Source organism: Elaeis guineensis, chromosome 1 (genome assembly GCF_000442705.2).
Source record: "Elaeis guineensis isolate ETL-2024a chromosome 1, EG11, whole genome shotgun sequence".
Taxonomy (NCBI): domain Eukaryota; kingdom Viridiplantae; phylum Streptophyta; class Magnoliopsida; order Arecales; family Arecaceae; genus Elaeis; species Elaeis guineensis.
Window position 1 is genome coordinate 174,341,719 of NC_025993.2, and position 14,604 is coordinate 174,356,322.

General features: G+C 39.4%; 2 protein-coding genes across 6 annotated transcripts in view; both read right to left on the reverse strand.

The window, feature by feature from the left end:
• Positions 1-51: 51 nt before the first annotated feature.
• Positions 52-988, reverse strand: LOC140857337 (uncharacterized). The gene is made up of 2 exons (XM_073256128.1): positions 495-988; positions 52-445 (listed from the first exon to the last, which is right to left on the reverse strand). The coding sequence occupies exons 1-2, from the start codon at positions 986-988 to the stop codon at positions 52-54; spliced, it is 888 nt and encodes a 295-aa protein (XP_073112229.1).
• A 4,434-nt stretch (positions 989-5,422) lies between these two features.
• The window catches only part of LOC105039682 (uncharacterized), a 32,282-nt gene continuing 23,100 nt past the window's right edge, over positions 5,423-14,604 (reverse strand). For all 5 annotated transcript variants that reach the window (XM_010915924.4, XM_010915923.4, XM_073249060.1 and 2 more), the window contains 6 exons: positions 12,755-12,924; positions 8,155-8,208; positions 6,706-6,815; positions 6,360-6,473; positions 5,923-6,048; positions 5,423-5,684 (listed from right to left, as the gene is read on the reverse strand). In XM_010915924.4, the coding sequence (XP_010914226.1) occupies positions 5,657-5,684; positions 5,923-6,048; positions 6,360-6,473; positions 6,706-6,815; positions 8,155-8,208; positions 12,755-12,924 (602 nt within the window). In that variant the 3' untranslated portion in view covers positions 5,423-5,656. The remainder of the gene's footprint in view (positions 5,685-5,922; positions 6,049-6,359; positions 6,474-6,705; positions 6,816-8,154; positions 8,209-12,754; positions 12,925-14,604) is intronic.

A 14,604-nucleotide genomic window follows, 5' to 3' on the forward strand; every position in this document is an offset into this window, starting at 1 on the left:
AGATAAGGTGAAATCCTTTATCTTTTGAAGGTATCTCTTCTTGTTTTCCTCTCAGGCCTCGTATCTGCTCTTGATTTGTCCAACTACCAATTGAGAGTCGCTGAAGACCTTTAGACGTTGAGCTCCTGCTTCTTTCGTGACTTTTATGCCAGCATTCAGAGCTTCATACTCTGCTTCATTGTTGGTGGTCGATAATTCGAAGTGCAGAGCATACTCTGCCACATCACCTTCAAGATCGGTTAAGATAAGCCCAGCCCCTGATCTTGATGAATTTGATGAGCCGTCAACATGCAGGATCCATAACTCCTCAGGATCAGCTCCCACATTTAGTTCTTCATTTGAACTCTCTGCATTTTTTAAGTTCTCTCCACTTTCTGAGCTCCGTCCGTTTGGAATGGTACACTCGAGGATGAAGTCCGCCAACACTTGAGCTTTGATGGAAGGCCTCGGATAGTATTGCACATCCAACTCTGAAAAAAAATTTCAGGGCCCACTTCGCAATCCGTCCCGAGGTATCTGGATCATAGAGGACGGTCTTGATTGGTTGATCAGCAAGCAACACAATGGTATGAGCCTGAAAATAAGGCCAAAGTTTCCTCATCGTGATGACCAGTATAAAAATCAGCTTCTCCAACTTGAAGTATCTGGTTTCTATATCATGAAGGACTTTATTGGCGTAGTATATGGACTTCCGAATCCATCCTTCTTCTCGGACAAGGACTGAGCTAATCGTCACTGGAGAAACGGCGAGATATAGTAACAGCACCTCACCAGGCTGGGGCTTCATGAGCAAAGATGCAGAGCTGAGATATTGTTTCAACTCTTTAAACACCTTCTGGCACTCAGTAGTCCACTGAAAGTCTTTTGGCTGCTTGAGGATCTGAAAAAAAGGGAGACATCTCACGGCTGATCTGAAGATGAAGTGGTTGAGCGAAGTAACCTTGCCGGTCAGGCGCTGCACCTCTTTAACAGTTCTTGATGGTGTCATCTCAAGGGCTGCCTTGATCTTCTCAGGATTTATCTCGATGCTTCTTCGCGAGACTATAAATCCAAAAAATTTGCCTAAGGTAACTTCGAAGGCGCACTTGCTGGGTTCAGCCTCATCTAGAATTGACGGAGAGTGTCGAAAGTTTCTTGAAGGTCACAATATGATCTAGAGTAAATTGGCTCTTGACCAACATGTCATCCACATATACCTCCATATTACGGTCGATTTGATCTTTGAAGATTTTGTTCACCAACCATTGATAGGTAGTCCCTGCATTCTTTAAGTCAAAGGACATCATCCTGTAACATCTCCTCATCCTCAGGTGCCATCCGGATCTGATTATAACCGGAGAAGATATCCATAAAGGTAAGGAGCTCATATCTTGAAGTTACATCCACCAGTTGGTTGATCCGAGGCAACGGATAGCTGTCCTTAGGACAGACTTTATTTAAGTTGGTAAAGTCGATGTACATGCACCACTTCTCGTTTGCCTTCTTGACTAAGACGATATTCGCCAACCAGTCTAGGTATATTGCTTTTCTAATAAAGCCAGCCTTGACTAGCTTGTCCACCTCCTCAGCTATAGCCTTCTGACGCTCTGGGGCGAAGCTTTGCTTCTTATGCTTCACCAGGGGACAAGTTGGATCCACTTTCAAGTAGTGGGACATCACCTCCAGGTCTATGCTAGGTATGTCTGCGGTCGATCAGACAAAAAGATCAATATTTTTCTACAAAAGAGCGTTAGCCGATCTTTTGTTACTTCATCAAGGAGTGAGCTGATCTTCAGTGTCTAGTTGAGATTCTCTTTCCTCAGTAGGACCTCTAGGAGGTTCTCAGATGACTGGGTGCATTTCTCGACCAGATCGTTTTGGGCATCCAGCCCTATTAGGAGTTCGAATCAGGCCTTTGCTTAGGATGGTTGGCCTTCTGCTCGAAAGCTTGGCAGCAAAATATCATCGAGCCATATCCTGGTTGCCTCGAATTTGTCCTACTCCATTCTTTGTTGGAAACTTCATCATCAAGTGATATCTCGACACTACGGCCTTTAAAGTCCATAAACTTGGACGGTAAAGGATTGCATTATAGACTGAAGAAAGTTTAACCATCAAAAAATTGATTTGGATCATCGTTCACTATGATAGAGTGCCCACTATAATAGGCAGCCTAATCATCCCCTCTGAAATCACCGAGCCTATGGAGAAATCCTGAATTAGGGTATCGAACCTACTCAATTGATCCGGAGTAAATCTCATTTAGAAGAAAATAGAGTAATACAAAATATCAACCAAGCTTCCATTATCAATAAATATACGATATATAGTATAATCAGTAATATTTGCAATTACAACCACCGCATCATTGTGCAGGGCTTGCACACCCTCTGCGTCCTCCTCGGTAAATATAATGGCATCTCCGAGTCCACCCTCAAGCCTCGACCTCTTCGTCTCTGGAAGCTCTGCTAACCCAGATGACCCCCCAGTTATCATGTAGATTTCTCGTATGGGTCGATTTTTTGCTACTGCCTATCCCCTTGCTTCTTGTCTCTCCGACTATGCCGGTACTAGCTGTGGCTGAGGCAAAGAGAATGACTGCTGAGGCAAAGAGAATGGCTGCTGAGCCCTCAGAAGAGGTCGTTGTTGAGGTGCTTTCCCCCAGATGAAGCAGTTCAACCTCCCCTACCTAATGAGCCTCTCAATCTCATTTTGGAGCTAAAGGCAATCTTTGGTATCGTGAACGTGGTCATGATGGTAGAAGCAGTACTTATTTGGATCGCAGCGCTCAAGTTTCGTTCGCATCCTCGGAGGCTGAGGCTGCTCGGCTCACATTTCCATCAATACCATCCCCTAAAAAATTCAAAGGCGTATAATTAGTATAACGCCTCGAAGGTGAGGGCTATCGATCCCTTCTCTTAGGACTTCGAGATCGATGATCCCAAGGGCTCTCATTTTTCCACCTTCAAGAGCGTTGATGGGTTCTCTCCTTTCATCTTGGAAAGTACTCCTTATTCTGTCCTACCACAATAGAACTGACAGGGGTCTCTTCTACGAAAACCTCCTCCGTGCGGGTATACTTCTCCGTACAGACAAGCATATCGAGATAATCTTGAGAAAAAGTCTTTATCAACAACTTTTTAAGATCGTTCTTCAATAGCCCGTCCATCATAATGGATATCACGATCGACTAGTCCAGATCGCAAACCTCTAGGATCGTCACATTAAAATGGCTGACAAAGGCATGGAACAACTCCCACTCCTTTTGCTTGATGGTGTGAAGGTAGTCAGATCGCTTTTGCTGTCACCGGCTGCTGACAAAGTGATCGATAAAAGATCAGTATAGCTCTTCAAAAGAGTGAATTGAGGTCAGTTTCAAACTTAAGTACCACTGTCGAGCTACACCTTTGAGGGTAGTAGGGAACACTGGACAGAGGATGCCATCTGTCACTCCTTGAAGGAGCATCGACATCTTAAAAGTGTCCAAATGATCGACAGGGTCGGCAATCCCGCCGTAGGTCTGAAACTGAGGCACCTTAAAGTGTCAAGAGAGTGGCTCCTGCATTATCCTCGGTGCAAAGGGTAGCTCGCTATTGAATCCTTTGTAGGGCTGCGCCAAGGAGGTATTATTGAGAGCATTCTCGATCTTTTTATCGAGTGCCTAGAACCTTCTCTCTATGGCAAGATCCCAGATGGTGCGGCTTCATAATGCTGGGGAGAATGGCGATCAGAGGTTGAATCATGTCCTGATCGTGGGCTAGGAGATTGCTGCCTTGTCAGTTATTAGGCTCTAAGATGGCTCTGGCAGGTCTACCTCCTCTCTGAACTTTGAGGAAGCATTCGTGGCTGCTCAGATTGTGGTGGCAGTTGGAAAGCCGGATTTGATGGGGTTGCCGCCATAGGAGGTGCTAGCGGCACCGCCGAGGGAAGTGCTAATGGCACCACTGAAGGGGATGCAAGAGCAGCCTGATCAGGCTGCGGTATCGTTAGCAAAGGCGCAAGAACAGTTTGGACTGTCTGAACGGTGACTGTCAAAGTCTGAACCTGCTGGAAGAATAAGTTGAACTAATCCGCTGTGACCAGCACTAGCTAGGTTGGTGGAGTCTCCATCACCGATGGCTGCACCTGGCTCTTGGCCCGGTTCCCCACCTAATGGGAGGCAATGGCATTGGTGAGATGGGACAAGACTCACTTTGGTGGCATGATGCGAAGATTATATCCTTTCTCTATCTATTGCTGCTTGTTTCAACTGAAATCGAAAGGTGGGTGACTGAGCCTTGTACAGTGGTACTGGAGTCACTTGCAAAACAAAGTCCGAACCGAAGATTTTCGCTCCGACGAGAATTCTCCAACGCTGAAGTCAAGAATTAGAAAACAGTAGAAGCAGCAACCGATTCTCTGAAAGGGGTTACTTACCTGAGTCCTCGAGGCTTTAGTCATTTATAGAGGATATGGCTGAACAACCGTGAAAAGGTGCGGTTCCGAGATTGTCGAGCTATTGGACGTGCTGTCAATGAGCGAGATATTCTAACCCTTATTTGCTCCTGCGAGATGTAGGGAGTTAGTAATGTCCGAACTTATCCACTCAAGATAAACAGCTACTACACGTGCTAGAAAACTGACTGTCCGAAATAACGGAGAAAGCTTACATACTAGATGAACCACACATCAGACTGGATATAAATAATATTCAGCTCCACATATCTTAACTCGATAATTGGATCAACAATCATGAAGATAGCTCGCTGGCTTGAGGATCCATAATAACACACTAATCCGAAATATTGACTGTACCATCGTAACAATATCATTGATCATTCTAATGACACCTTCCCCTTGCAACAGGCATAACCGAATCTGTCCAAGTGACGATCACATATATTCTAGATCAAATTGGATTTGGATCAGTCATTTTGATCAAGAATTCAGGCCTAGATTCGGCTCAAACACTTCACACAACATGGCAAGGGGGCATTAACGACTTGAGGGGCTTGGAGCATACTATGGTCAGCTGAAAGGAGATGACTGACATTTTTCAATAGAAATATATTCAAAAATTGTTTGGTTGTCCTACTTAGTAGGTTCCTTCCAATAATTCCCAGCAACTTTACCAACGGAACTAGTTGGAGGTTAACACCCATACACTTCTCACTCTAGAAGTTTCTGGAACTTACCATCTTGAATCCATTTACCTACCAACTGCACAAATGCTAAACTGCATTTGTGTGAGATTGGTCCTTTTTTCCAAGAAAATATGCTAGCTTGATCAAATGCCAAGGGAGTCACTTTCACCGCTTGAAGCCTTTTGGTCAGAAAATGGTTTCACTAAAATGATTAGGTGGATTTGGAATATGACTATCGAATTTTCTAAAGTACATAACAAAGGAAATACGAATATGTTTGATCACACGAGAACGGGTCAGCCATTCACCGGGGCAGCACAGAAGATTCATATGCATTATATTTTCTCTACCCTTCAATGTATGTCTTGAGAAAAATATCACATTGATTATGTTATACAACACTTTACAACATATGAGAGGCAGAAAAGGAAAATAAAGACTCTACCCGGTCAATTATATCAGCAACAAGGGATAATAAGAACTGCATTAGCTGGTAAGCATAACTAAGTCACACACTCTCTGCCCAATTTACAGTAAAACAAAAACCAGATGTCTCATAAAATGGAGCAACTCCCTGAATCCCTGAAAAGGAACAGATCAATGGATTAGCAGACAGATAAAAAGGAGTCATTTTTGCCATATTTGTAGAAGTCCAAATTCTGCCTGAACCAAGTGATGGCAATTCTAAGACACAATGCAATGTTTCAGAGTGGCATATGGTCCAGAATCAATTCATGTGGATGACTAGAAGTCTAGAACCATTTTCAAAAAAGTAGAAAATCGATTTGGTATCTAGAATACAGAAGGCCAATGTACCTACCTTTTTGAATCTTCATAGTAGCTTAAGGCCTCCAGAAACTTGTTCCAAAATGGGCCCGTTTCCTGAAGATTAACATTCTCCGGACCTCCCAGATAAGCTTGAATAATAAATTCGTGACTTCTTTGCCTGCATTACAAGATTGCGTAAAGAAAAAGTAAAAACAAAATGTAATGAAATGATAGTAACATAATAAATATGCATTTTACTTGAACAAAATATAACATGCCCGCTTTGCACACACAATAAAAGCATAATCAGCAAATGCTTTCTCCAATCATGATAAGATGATGATCATGGAGAAGGCTCAGGAACATCGAAATCTAATGGTTCGTATTCTTTTGTAATGCGTCATATTCAAATACTCATCGTTGCCAGACAATGAGCGAGATAATCTTAGCCATGGCCAAAACTTCGCCTTCATATTATTATGCACTTACCTCCCTTCATATTCTGACAACCAGGACAGGTAAGCTGCACCAAAGTACATAGACACAAATGGATTGTATAGATCATCCACAGACTTGACTTCATACGCCCTACAGCCAAGATCCCTGCATGAGGAAAAAGCCAAAAGACGGCAATGTCAAGCAAATGTAGATCTTCAGATAAAAATGCTTCAGAAAATTCAATTACACCATGGCAATCTAAAAGCAAATGATAAAACAAAGAACGAAAAATCAGAAAAATCTTAGATATAGAGGATAGCACACATTAGTATGAAAATAATTTCTACATGAATTCCTATATGTAACATAAAAGGATTGGAACATATTATGGACTAACTTGTATAGCCAAGCAGCAGTAGGATAGTCAATTCCCATTAACCCTGTGCGTGCACGTACACCATTCACAAAACGCATGCTAACTACCTCAGCAAGGGCAGCTAAAGCTGTCTGTACAGAGAAGAATTGTTAGAAACAGAATACTTTACGTATAGGAACAGCAGGTTGATCAAAAGCCAAGGTTTTCAGAAAATACTAGCATCACATATATGATTGAAATTCAAAGTTCTAGTTTCAGTCAAAACACCTGTTGCGGCCATAATGGATTGGTTTTGGCTGATATTGTTTACATGTTCGGTCAGTTCCAGAGTTTTTTGATGGTTTTGGCAGTTTGAACCAAAACTGAGAAAAACTGATATGTCCAGATTTTTCTTCTTATTTAACAAGTATCAAATTTAATGATAATTTTCTAAAATTGTTAATATTATGCAATATTACATTTTTCTTACGCTCTAATTATGTAATTTATATTATTTTTGGCAAACTTCATTATTATGGTAGGCAAGATGCAATCTTGCTGTGTGTTTTATTAATTAGACAGCATGAAGTCCTATTTTTTTCTTATTTAAATGAACTTTTTACTTTAAGCATAAAATAATATTAAAATGAAATAGTGAAATAAAATGAGGTTTTTATCTAGATGGATATTTTCTTGCTTTTATGGATTACTAGAGTTGAACATAATAAAATATGCTCATATGGTTTTTTCTGTTCTTGATGAAATTAGTTATTAAAATGAAATAAATGAAATATTCTGAGAGAAAAGTTTAGCTAAATGTGGAAAATCAGAGAAAACATGGGAAATTATAAAAACAAAGAAAAGTGTATTGTAATTTTGAAAGAAATAATTCTAGTCTCTATTATGTAAAAGAAAATTTACTGTATTGTAATTAGAAAGCAACTAATTAAGAAAATTGTTGAATAACTAAACAAGTTTAATTCCATAACCAAAACTTTGTTAGGTTGAGATTAAAGATAGGAAGATTCATTTTCTTGGAAGAGAAAAACAGAATAGAAATAATAATAACAGATCAGACTATCAGAGACAAGGAATGACAAGGATGGAATGTTGTTTAGAGAAATACCATATATATTGCTCTTAAAAGAATTCATGGAAAAGAATGAAAAAAAATGTATGCTGTAAAAAAGCTGAGAAAAGGCAAAAACGAGATCAAACTAAAATCATTCGGCAAGGATTTATTAACCATAACCCAAATACATAAGATAGGGTCTGTTGATGAATGGTGACGCACAAGCTAATATATCATTTGTTTATCTTTTCCTTCTTGTCACTTATGTTTACAGTAAACATGCTACTGAGACCGAAACAAACATTTGTTGATATGGGTAATTCCAAAGGACACAATTAAAACAAGATATGGAAACATGAAATAAGAAAATCAATCCACATCCAGAACAAACATCATTTTTTTCACACAGAAAAACTTACAGATTGTACTCCTCTTGAACTGAAGTATCGTGAAATGATGATTTGTGCTACTGCCTACAAAATGGAGTTCATATAAATTGACAGCTAAAATAAACTTTGAAGGAAAGCTCTGTCATAGAGTTAAATATAAGATACTAATGGCATGTGATCATCACGAGAGATGGAGTTTTACCAACTCGGTGATTATATGGAAGTGTTCATGGAGCACTTTAAAAACTTAAATAACTTTTAGCTCGATAAACAGAAATCGATGTGGTTATAAAGCTAAATAGAGAACCAGAGACAGCTGATCTTTTCAACTTTCATGGAACAACTTCAGGCTATTGTCCTGCCTAAATTGCCCAACCAGGAATTCTACATAAGTTGACGGTTGAAGCCAGGTTAAAGGACATTCTTGTATTTTACCCCAGAAAAAAGACAGTTGTAATATTCTCAAAGTGAATCGATCTTACCTAGATCCATAATATTGCCACATACATGGGAGGACTGTTTGTTTATGTTAATGGCATGTTTATTTGTACATGTTTCTGTCCCTGTAAGCATGGATGTCGGAGCATGAACCAGCTGTGTAACATAACCAACATGCCTCATCCCGACTACTTGGAGTCAGCATTGCAAATCATTATATGTCAAGGAAAGAAAATTTTAAACCTTCCTGTTTTGATGAAAAAACATATTTAGAGCACTTACAAACTGTGATTTGTATTAGATCTTGTTTGGCATATATCATCCAAACTAAATAAAATTTGCTTAAGGCATGAACTACTCTTTGATTGTGCAGTCATAAATGGTGGAGGATTTAGTTATATGAAGAGAGGCAAAAGCAGTTCTATATAACTACTAAAACCTATTTCCATTGTTTGCACGCAAATATGTGCACATGTATATGTGCACAAGTAGGTACACATTTTCTAAACTGCACCAGAATGCAGACTGGAAGTGTCACAATCTCGCTAAAAAGTTTCGAGGAAAAGAAAAATATTAATTATACTGATTGCCATACTTTTTTCATGATTAATAGAATTAACATAGTTCTGTTGCATATGCAAATAACAATACTTTTTGTACTCAGTCTGGTATTGTGACTCAATTTGACACGAACCTTTTAAAAATTAAATATTGATCTCTCACCAAAAGCATTCCAAATACACCAGTCACAACTTAAGTGGCTCAGCCTGCAACACTAATCCAAGCCCCTCTATTTACATAGTCTTCTTAGCTCTTCAATCTCCATGATCATCACATTTAAGCTAGACAATAAAACACTATCTCAAGTTGTCCTACTGAATTTAATTTATGGATGTTCTCTAGCCTGATCCATTTTAGTTTTACATAAGGTAGATCTGACAATTCAAATCTCTATCAAGTTCATGTGCCCCAACTCTCTCTTCCCAATATTCTAAATCATGCAATATTGCATGGCTTACTATTGTCTTACCAAATTTTCCAATTTTGCAGCCACTATAATACAATCATCAACAATCTTGTCTAATTCTTTCTCAAACTATATGAAGCTTAATTATTTATTCACACTCGTTTGGTCTTTGAACCACCATTCAAGACAAACCCACAAGGATAGAAATTGGCCCAAGCCAAGATTAGCGTTATGGTTGGGTCTAGGCCTAAAGATTAAGGCCAAAATAAAGTTTGCCTGGTTTCAAGCAGCCCTATGCCTAGTTCTAAGCATGAAAATATAAAATAAATCAATATAGTATAGTAAATATGTCTTATATATACGATATATTGAGAATTCTGACCATACATTTGGACATATAGCAAGGATCAATAGTGACAAGGTAAAACCATAACTGAGAACATCCTTCATCTCTTACCCAAAGCTCTAGGCTCCCCATCCTCAGCCTTCTCAGCAATGGCCAACCTCCCAGCTCTGGCCCAAGGCTCATCAATAAGAGTGACATGTACAAATTGTGATCATGAGGCCTTTCTACAATACTATGTTTTCTTTTAAGAAAGATGCTACACTAACAGCCTAATACTTGGTCTATTTAGCGATCAATCACCTTGTCTAATCACCACAAAGCAATCTCCTTTCTTCCTTCAAACCCCCTTCTAGTCCTTCCTTTAGGTCCAATCTGGATCAACCTGCTAACCCACAATGGTTCAAGTTAGACAGGACTGACCTACTTCAAAGTCTGATCAAGTTTAGGTAGATGAGGCTACGACCACAAGCCAACTCATTTCCACCATTAAACCCTAATGTATTGTGGAATTCAAGGCTCGCAAAACCAAATTGAACCACCCAATTCAGGGCAATACCGTATCAAACTAGTGCGGAACCGGTTTGGTTTCAAGTTCAGTTCAGGACTCCATGGGAAGCGATCCAAACCGAGAGGAACCACTCAATTCCACTTGGTATGACTCGGTTCAAGTCAATTCCAAGCATTCGGTTAAAGTCAACTAGGATCACATATACCAAAACAGAATTAACCATGACCAAAGAACTCATTGTTCATGTTACTGCAACCTCAGCCCCTTCTGAGCGCTACAGCTAGGGCAGCAATGTGCTTGGTCAAGTAGCATTAAGATGCTCGTGCCTGAATATAAAATCCATTTGACAAATAGGCTAAAAACTCAGACATGAAAACAACTCATTCACTAAATAGGTAAATTCAAGCCACATGCAACAAGGTCGTGTTCCGAATTGCATGTCTAACTTATAATTCCAACATGAATCTGACAAGAATGCAAATATGAAACAACTAACCTCTCAATCCAGCAAAAGTTCATTATCAACTGTAGTCCATGACATATCAAATTGCTAAATAATATATGTTGTAATTCAAAAATTTTTGCACATCAACATTTTTAGATTAGCATATATCAATAAAATATGCAGCTTGCTCCTTCAATCTATAACGAGACAGAATAAATAATTCTATGTACAAGTTAAAGCTGACTAAAAAGCTCTTAGCCATTTAGTTCACTAAGAAAATTACTAAAAGTGACGTCCAAAGAAAAAAAGAAAATCAATTAGAAACATCTGTCATTGCAACAAACAAAATTGGCATATTTGCATTCAATCCAAAAAACTTCTGCAACATCTAACAAAGACCTGGCTGAAAATAATTTGGCACCCCCAAAGTCTTCACAAAGCATCATAAACCTAAGAGATCCAACGGGTAGTAGAAACCTTGGCTCTGCATTATTCCCAAACTATAATTTTCAAAAACTAAGAAACTAAAGGGGGTGACAATAATAAGAGCAAACATACACTTTATAGATCTAAAGTCTGGGTACACAATCCCACCTCATCTCAACCATCTAAAGAAGAGAGGGACAAGGATAAAGAGGATGAAGATACACACCCTACATCACTATGTCAACAGGAAAAGCTGTGACTCATAAGAGGGTGAGCTTGTGAGAAACAAGGTTCGTTGTGCCGTTATCAGAGCCCAGACCAGTCGTTGGCAGCACGATTCAATATGCCCCCATACCATTCCGTATCAGGCTCAAACCAATGGAGCAGGGCGGAGGGAGAGCAGGAGAAAGGAAAAGAGAGAGGGAGGGAGGAGGAGAGGGAGAGAGCCTTCGGAGGTTGTCGAAGGGCTACTGCACTCACAGGAGGATCAGAGGAGGGCCAGCGAGAAGGGGGGAGGGAGAAGGAAAGAGAGAAAAAGAGAGAGAAGAGAGAGGGAAGGAAAGGGAAAGGGAGAGAGAGAGCCGCCAGAAGCTCGTCGAGACGGCCGAAGTTTGCCGACTTCATTCAATATCGCCCAAATAAGAAAAACGGGGGAAATTAAGTGAAGTCGATAATGGCGTTGCCAACTTCACCTAATATTCCCAAAAAAAAAAGACAATAGGTGCTTCCGCCCCTATTTCGATCGAACCTCCTCCGGCCCTCCAATGGGTGCAGTGGCCCTCTAGCGGCCTCGGTGGGCCTCTTGAGGCTCTCCCTCTCCTTCCCTCCTCCCCCTCTCTCTTCCTCTCTTTTCTTCTCCCTCCCTCCTCACCGGCCCTCTAGCAGCCTCGGTGGCTCTCCCTCCCTCTCCTTCCTCCCCCCTCTCTCCTTTCCTCTCTTTCCTTCTCCCTCCCTGCCTCCTCATCAATGTCTCATTTCGAACACCAAAACCATCTCAATCCGCCACTAGTACAATCTAGCACAACCGAACCAGAAGATTCGAGGTGGTTCTGGAATCATTACTGAGAAAGAAGAGAGCAATGAGTATTAATTGGTACATTAATGCTCAGGCACAGTAACTATATGCATATATATTATACACCAGATTGTATATACAAAAAATGTCATCCTAGTGCTTGTTTTGAATCTATGGCTACTGATTGATCAACCATACCGAAATAAAGTGGTCGGTTTACATGTACAACACTACAACAACCTCTAGCATATAGTATAATCACTTCTTAAATATTTTTTTGAAAAAAATATCATGAACATGCACACAATGGGAAAAGGCATTGATAAAACAATTTGGATACACTTGGTCTAACACAGTGTTGCTTGATAGATAAGTAAAAAACAAAAGTGATACCATGGATAAGACATTATTGGAACTAAAGAGTATAGCAATGTAATGTACCCTACAAATTGATCAAGAATCTATTTCTTTATGTTAAATCATACCTTCACCTCAACTCGAGAAAGATACGGTTTATTTTCCTTGTTATGTGAAAAACGTACTCTTCCACGCCTCTCACCGGATTTTGTCCACTCCTTTAGAACATCGGGATTATTCCACAATTCTTCCATGTCCGGAGGAGATACTCTTGAGTCCCAATAATTCCATTCTTCACCTGACTCCATATGGAAAAAATGATATAATGTTAAAAGAAACTTCTCTCAAATGACTGATAAAAATTGAAGGGATTTAAAAATAATAATAAAATCAGATATATAAATGAGACTAGTATAGGAATTATTCTTCATGATGTCTCGCTCATGTGCTATGCAATTAAATTGTCAGTTTTAACCTGCATTGCATTCCAATGCTGGCACAGCAGATTGCATAGCAGCTTGCACAAGTTCAAAAAGCTTGATGCTACTTGATTCTTTATCATGAGAACAAGTTTATTGTTTTCTAGAAGCCATACTTTTAATTAACCACTTCTTAATTTACCACAAAATACATCAACAATGAATATCAAGCTTAAAACTATATAACTTGGGGCATGTATGTGGAGGGAATAACAAGTCAAGATACAAGAGGAGCTGAGATAACAGCTGGGTTGACTATATAAACAATTTACTTAGATAATAAGATATAGGACAACATAAATGGTGAAGACCCAAGCCTGCAATCGTACTAGACATTAAAAATAACTATCAAATAAGTTAATTCTAGTAAGGCTAATGTTACTTCAAAGGGAAAAAAATAAAAAGATAAAGAAGAGTGCTAGCAAAATAAGGTGATGAAGAACTCCACCATAACATTTACTACCAGGAACCAATCACCACTACCCACCAGAAAAGAACACTGTCTTTAGGACTTCTATGCAGTATGTGCTTTCAAAATATGGTCTCCAATCATTAGATGTTCATTCAAGAACTGAAATATCATCAAGTCTTTTTATCAGTTAAGACTGATTCTTTGAGACACATGTTCTGGCATTCTTTTCTCCTCTACTCAAGAGTTTTTGACCACAAAAAGAAGTGCTGTTTTGATCACCTATTCACCCTTTGGAGGCCTCCACGGGTTTTAAGGTCTAACATGAAATAAAATAACCAATTCTCTTACCATTTTGTCTACTTAATTCCATCTAGTTAGACCTAAATCACATCTTGGACCTTACTGAATTTAGAAGCTCTGCGACGTCTCTCCACAGCCAAAACCTTTCCTTTTCCATGAACAAGGATACCCGCTCATTAGTTCCAAAAATTATGGTAATGGAAATGGGTCATTCCTTGACCCTAACCAATCAACTTTTACAATCTATATTGGGCATATTTGTTGTTTTTTTGTTTTTTGCTTTGTAGGCTTCTTTTGCAAGATTTAGGATTCAGTTTCTTTTTTCTCTTTTCTATATGGGACTGCATTAGGCATATGAGTTTTGGATTAGAGCTTGCATGTTGAACTGATTGCATATAGTGTCCTTTAATACATTTTCAGGACCAAATCCTCATTTTGTGATTGAGGCCCTCCCTGACTTGCTTTATAGACTTTACAAATTACAAGTCCAATATAAATCCATGGGACTCAACTTATTTGCTTGTCCTCAAATCTTCTCCAGCCCTTTTAGCCTTCAAAATCCATCTAGCTTAATGAATAGGTCGACGTTTATTGTTTGAAACATACAACTTAACCATCCATGGTTCCACAATTTTACTGGTCATGAACTATCCATAGAAATGAGGATTTTGTTGGGCTTCCTTCTAATTTTTTTGCATATTAGCCCTCTTCTATCATAATCACTGATCTACCTCCATATGGATTTGCCCTTTCTAAATTAGCTATTTTTATAGTTCATTTGTCTCAC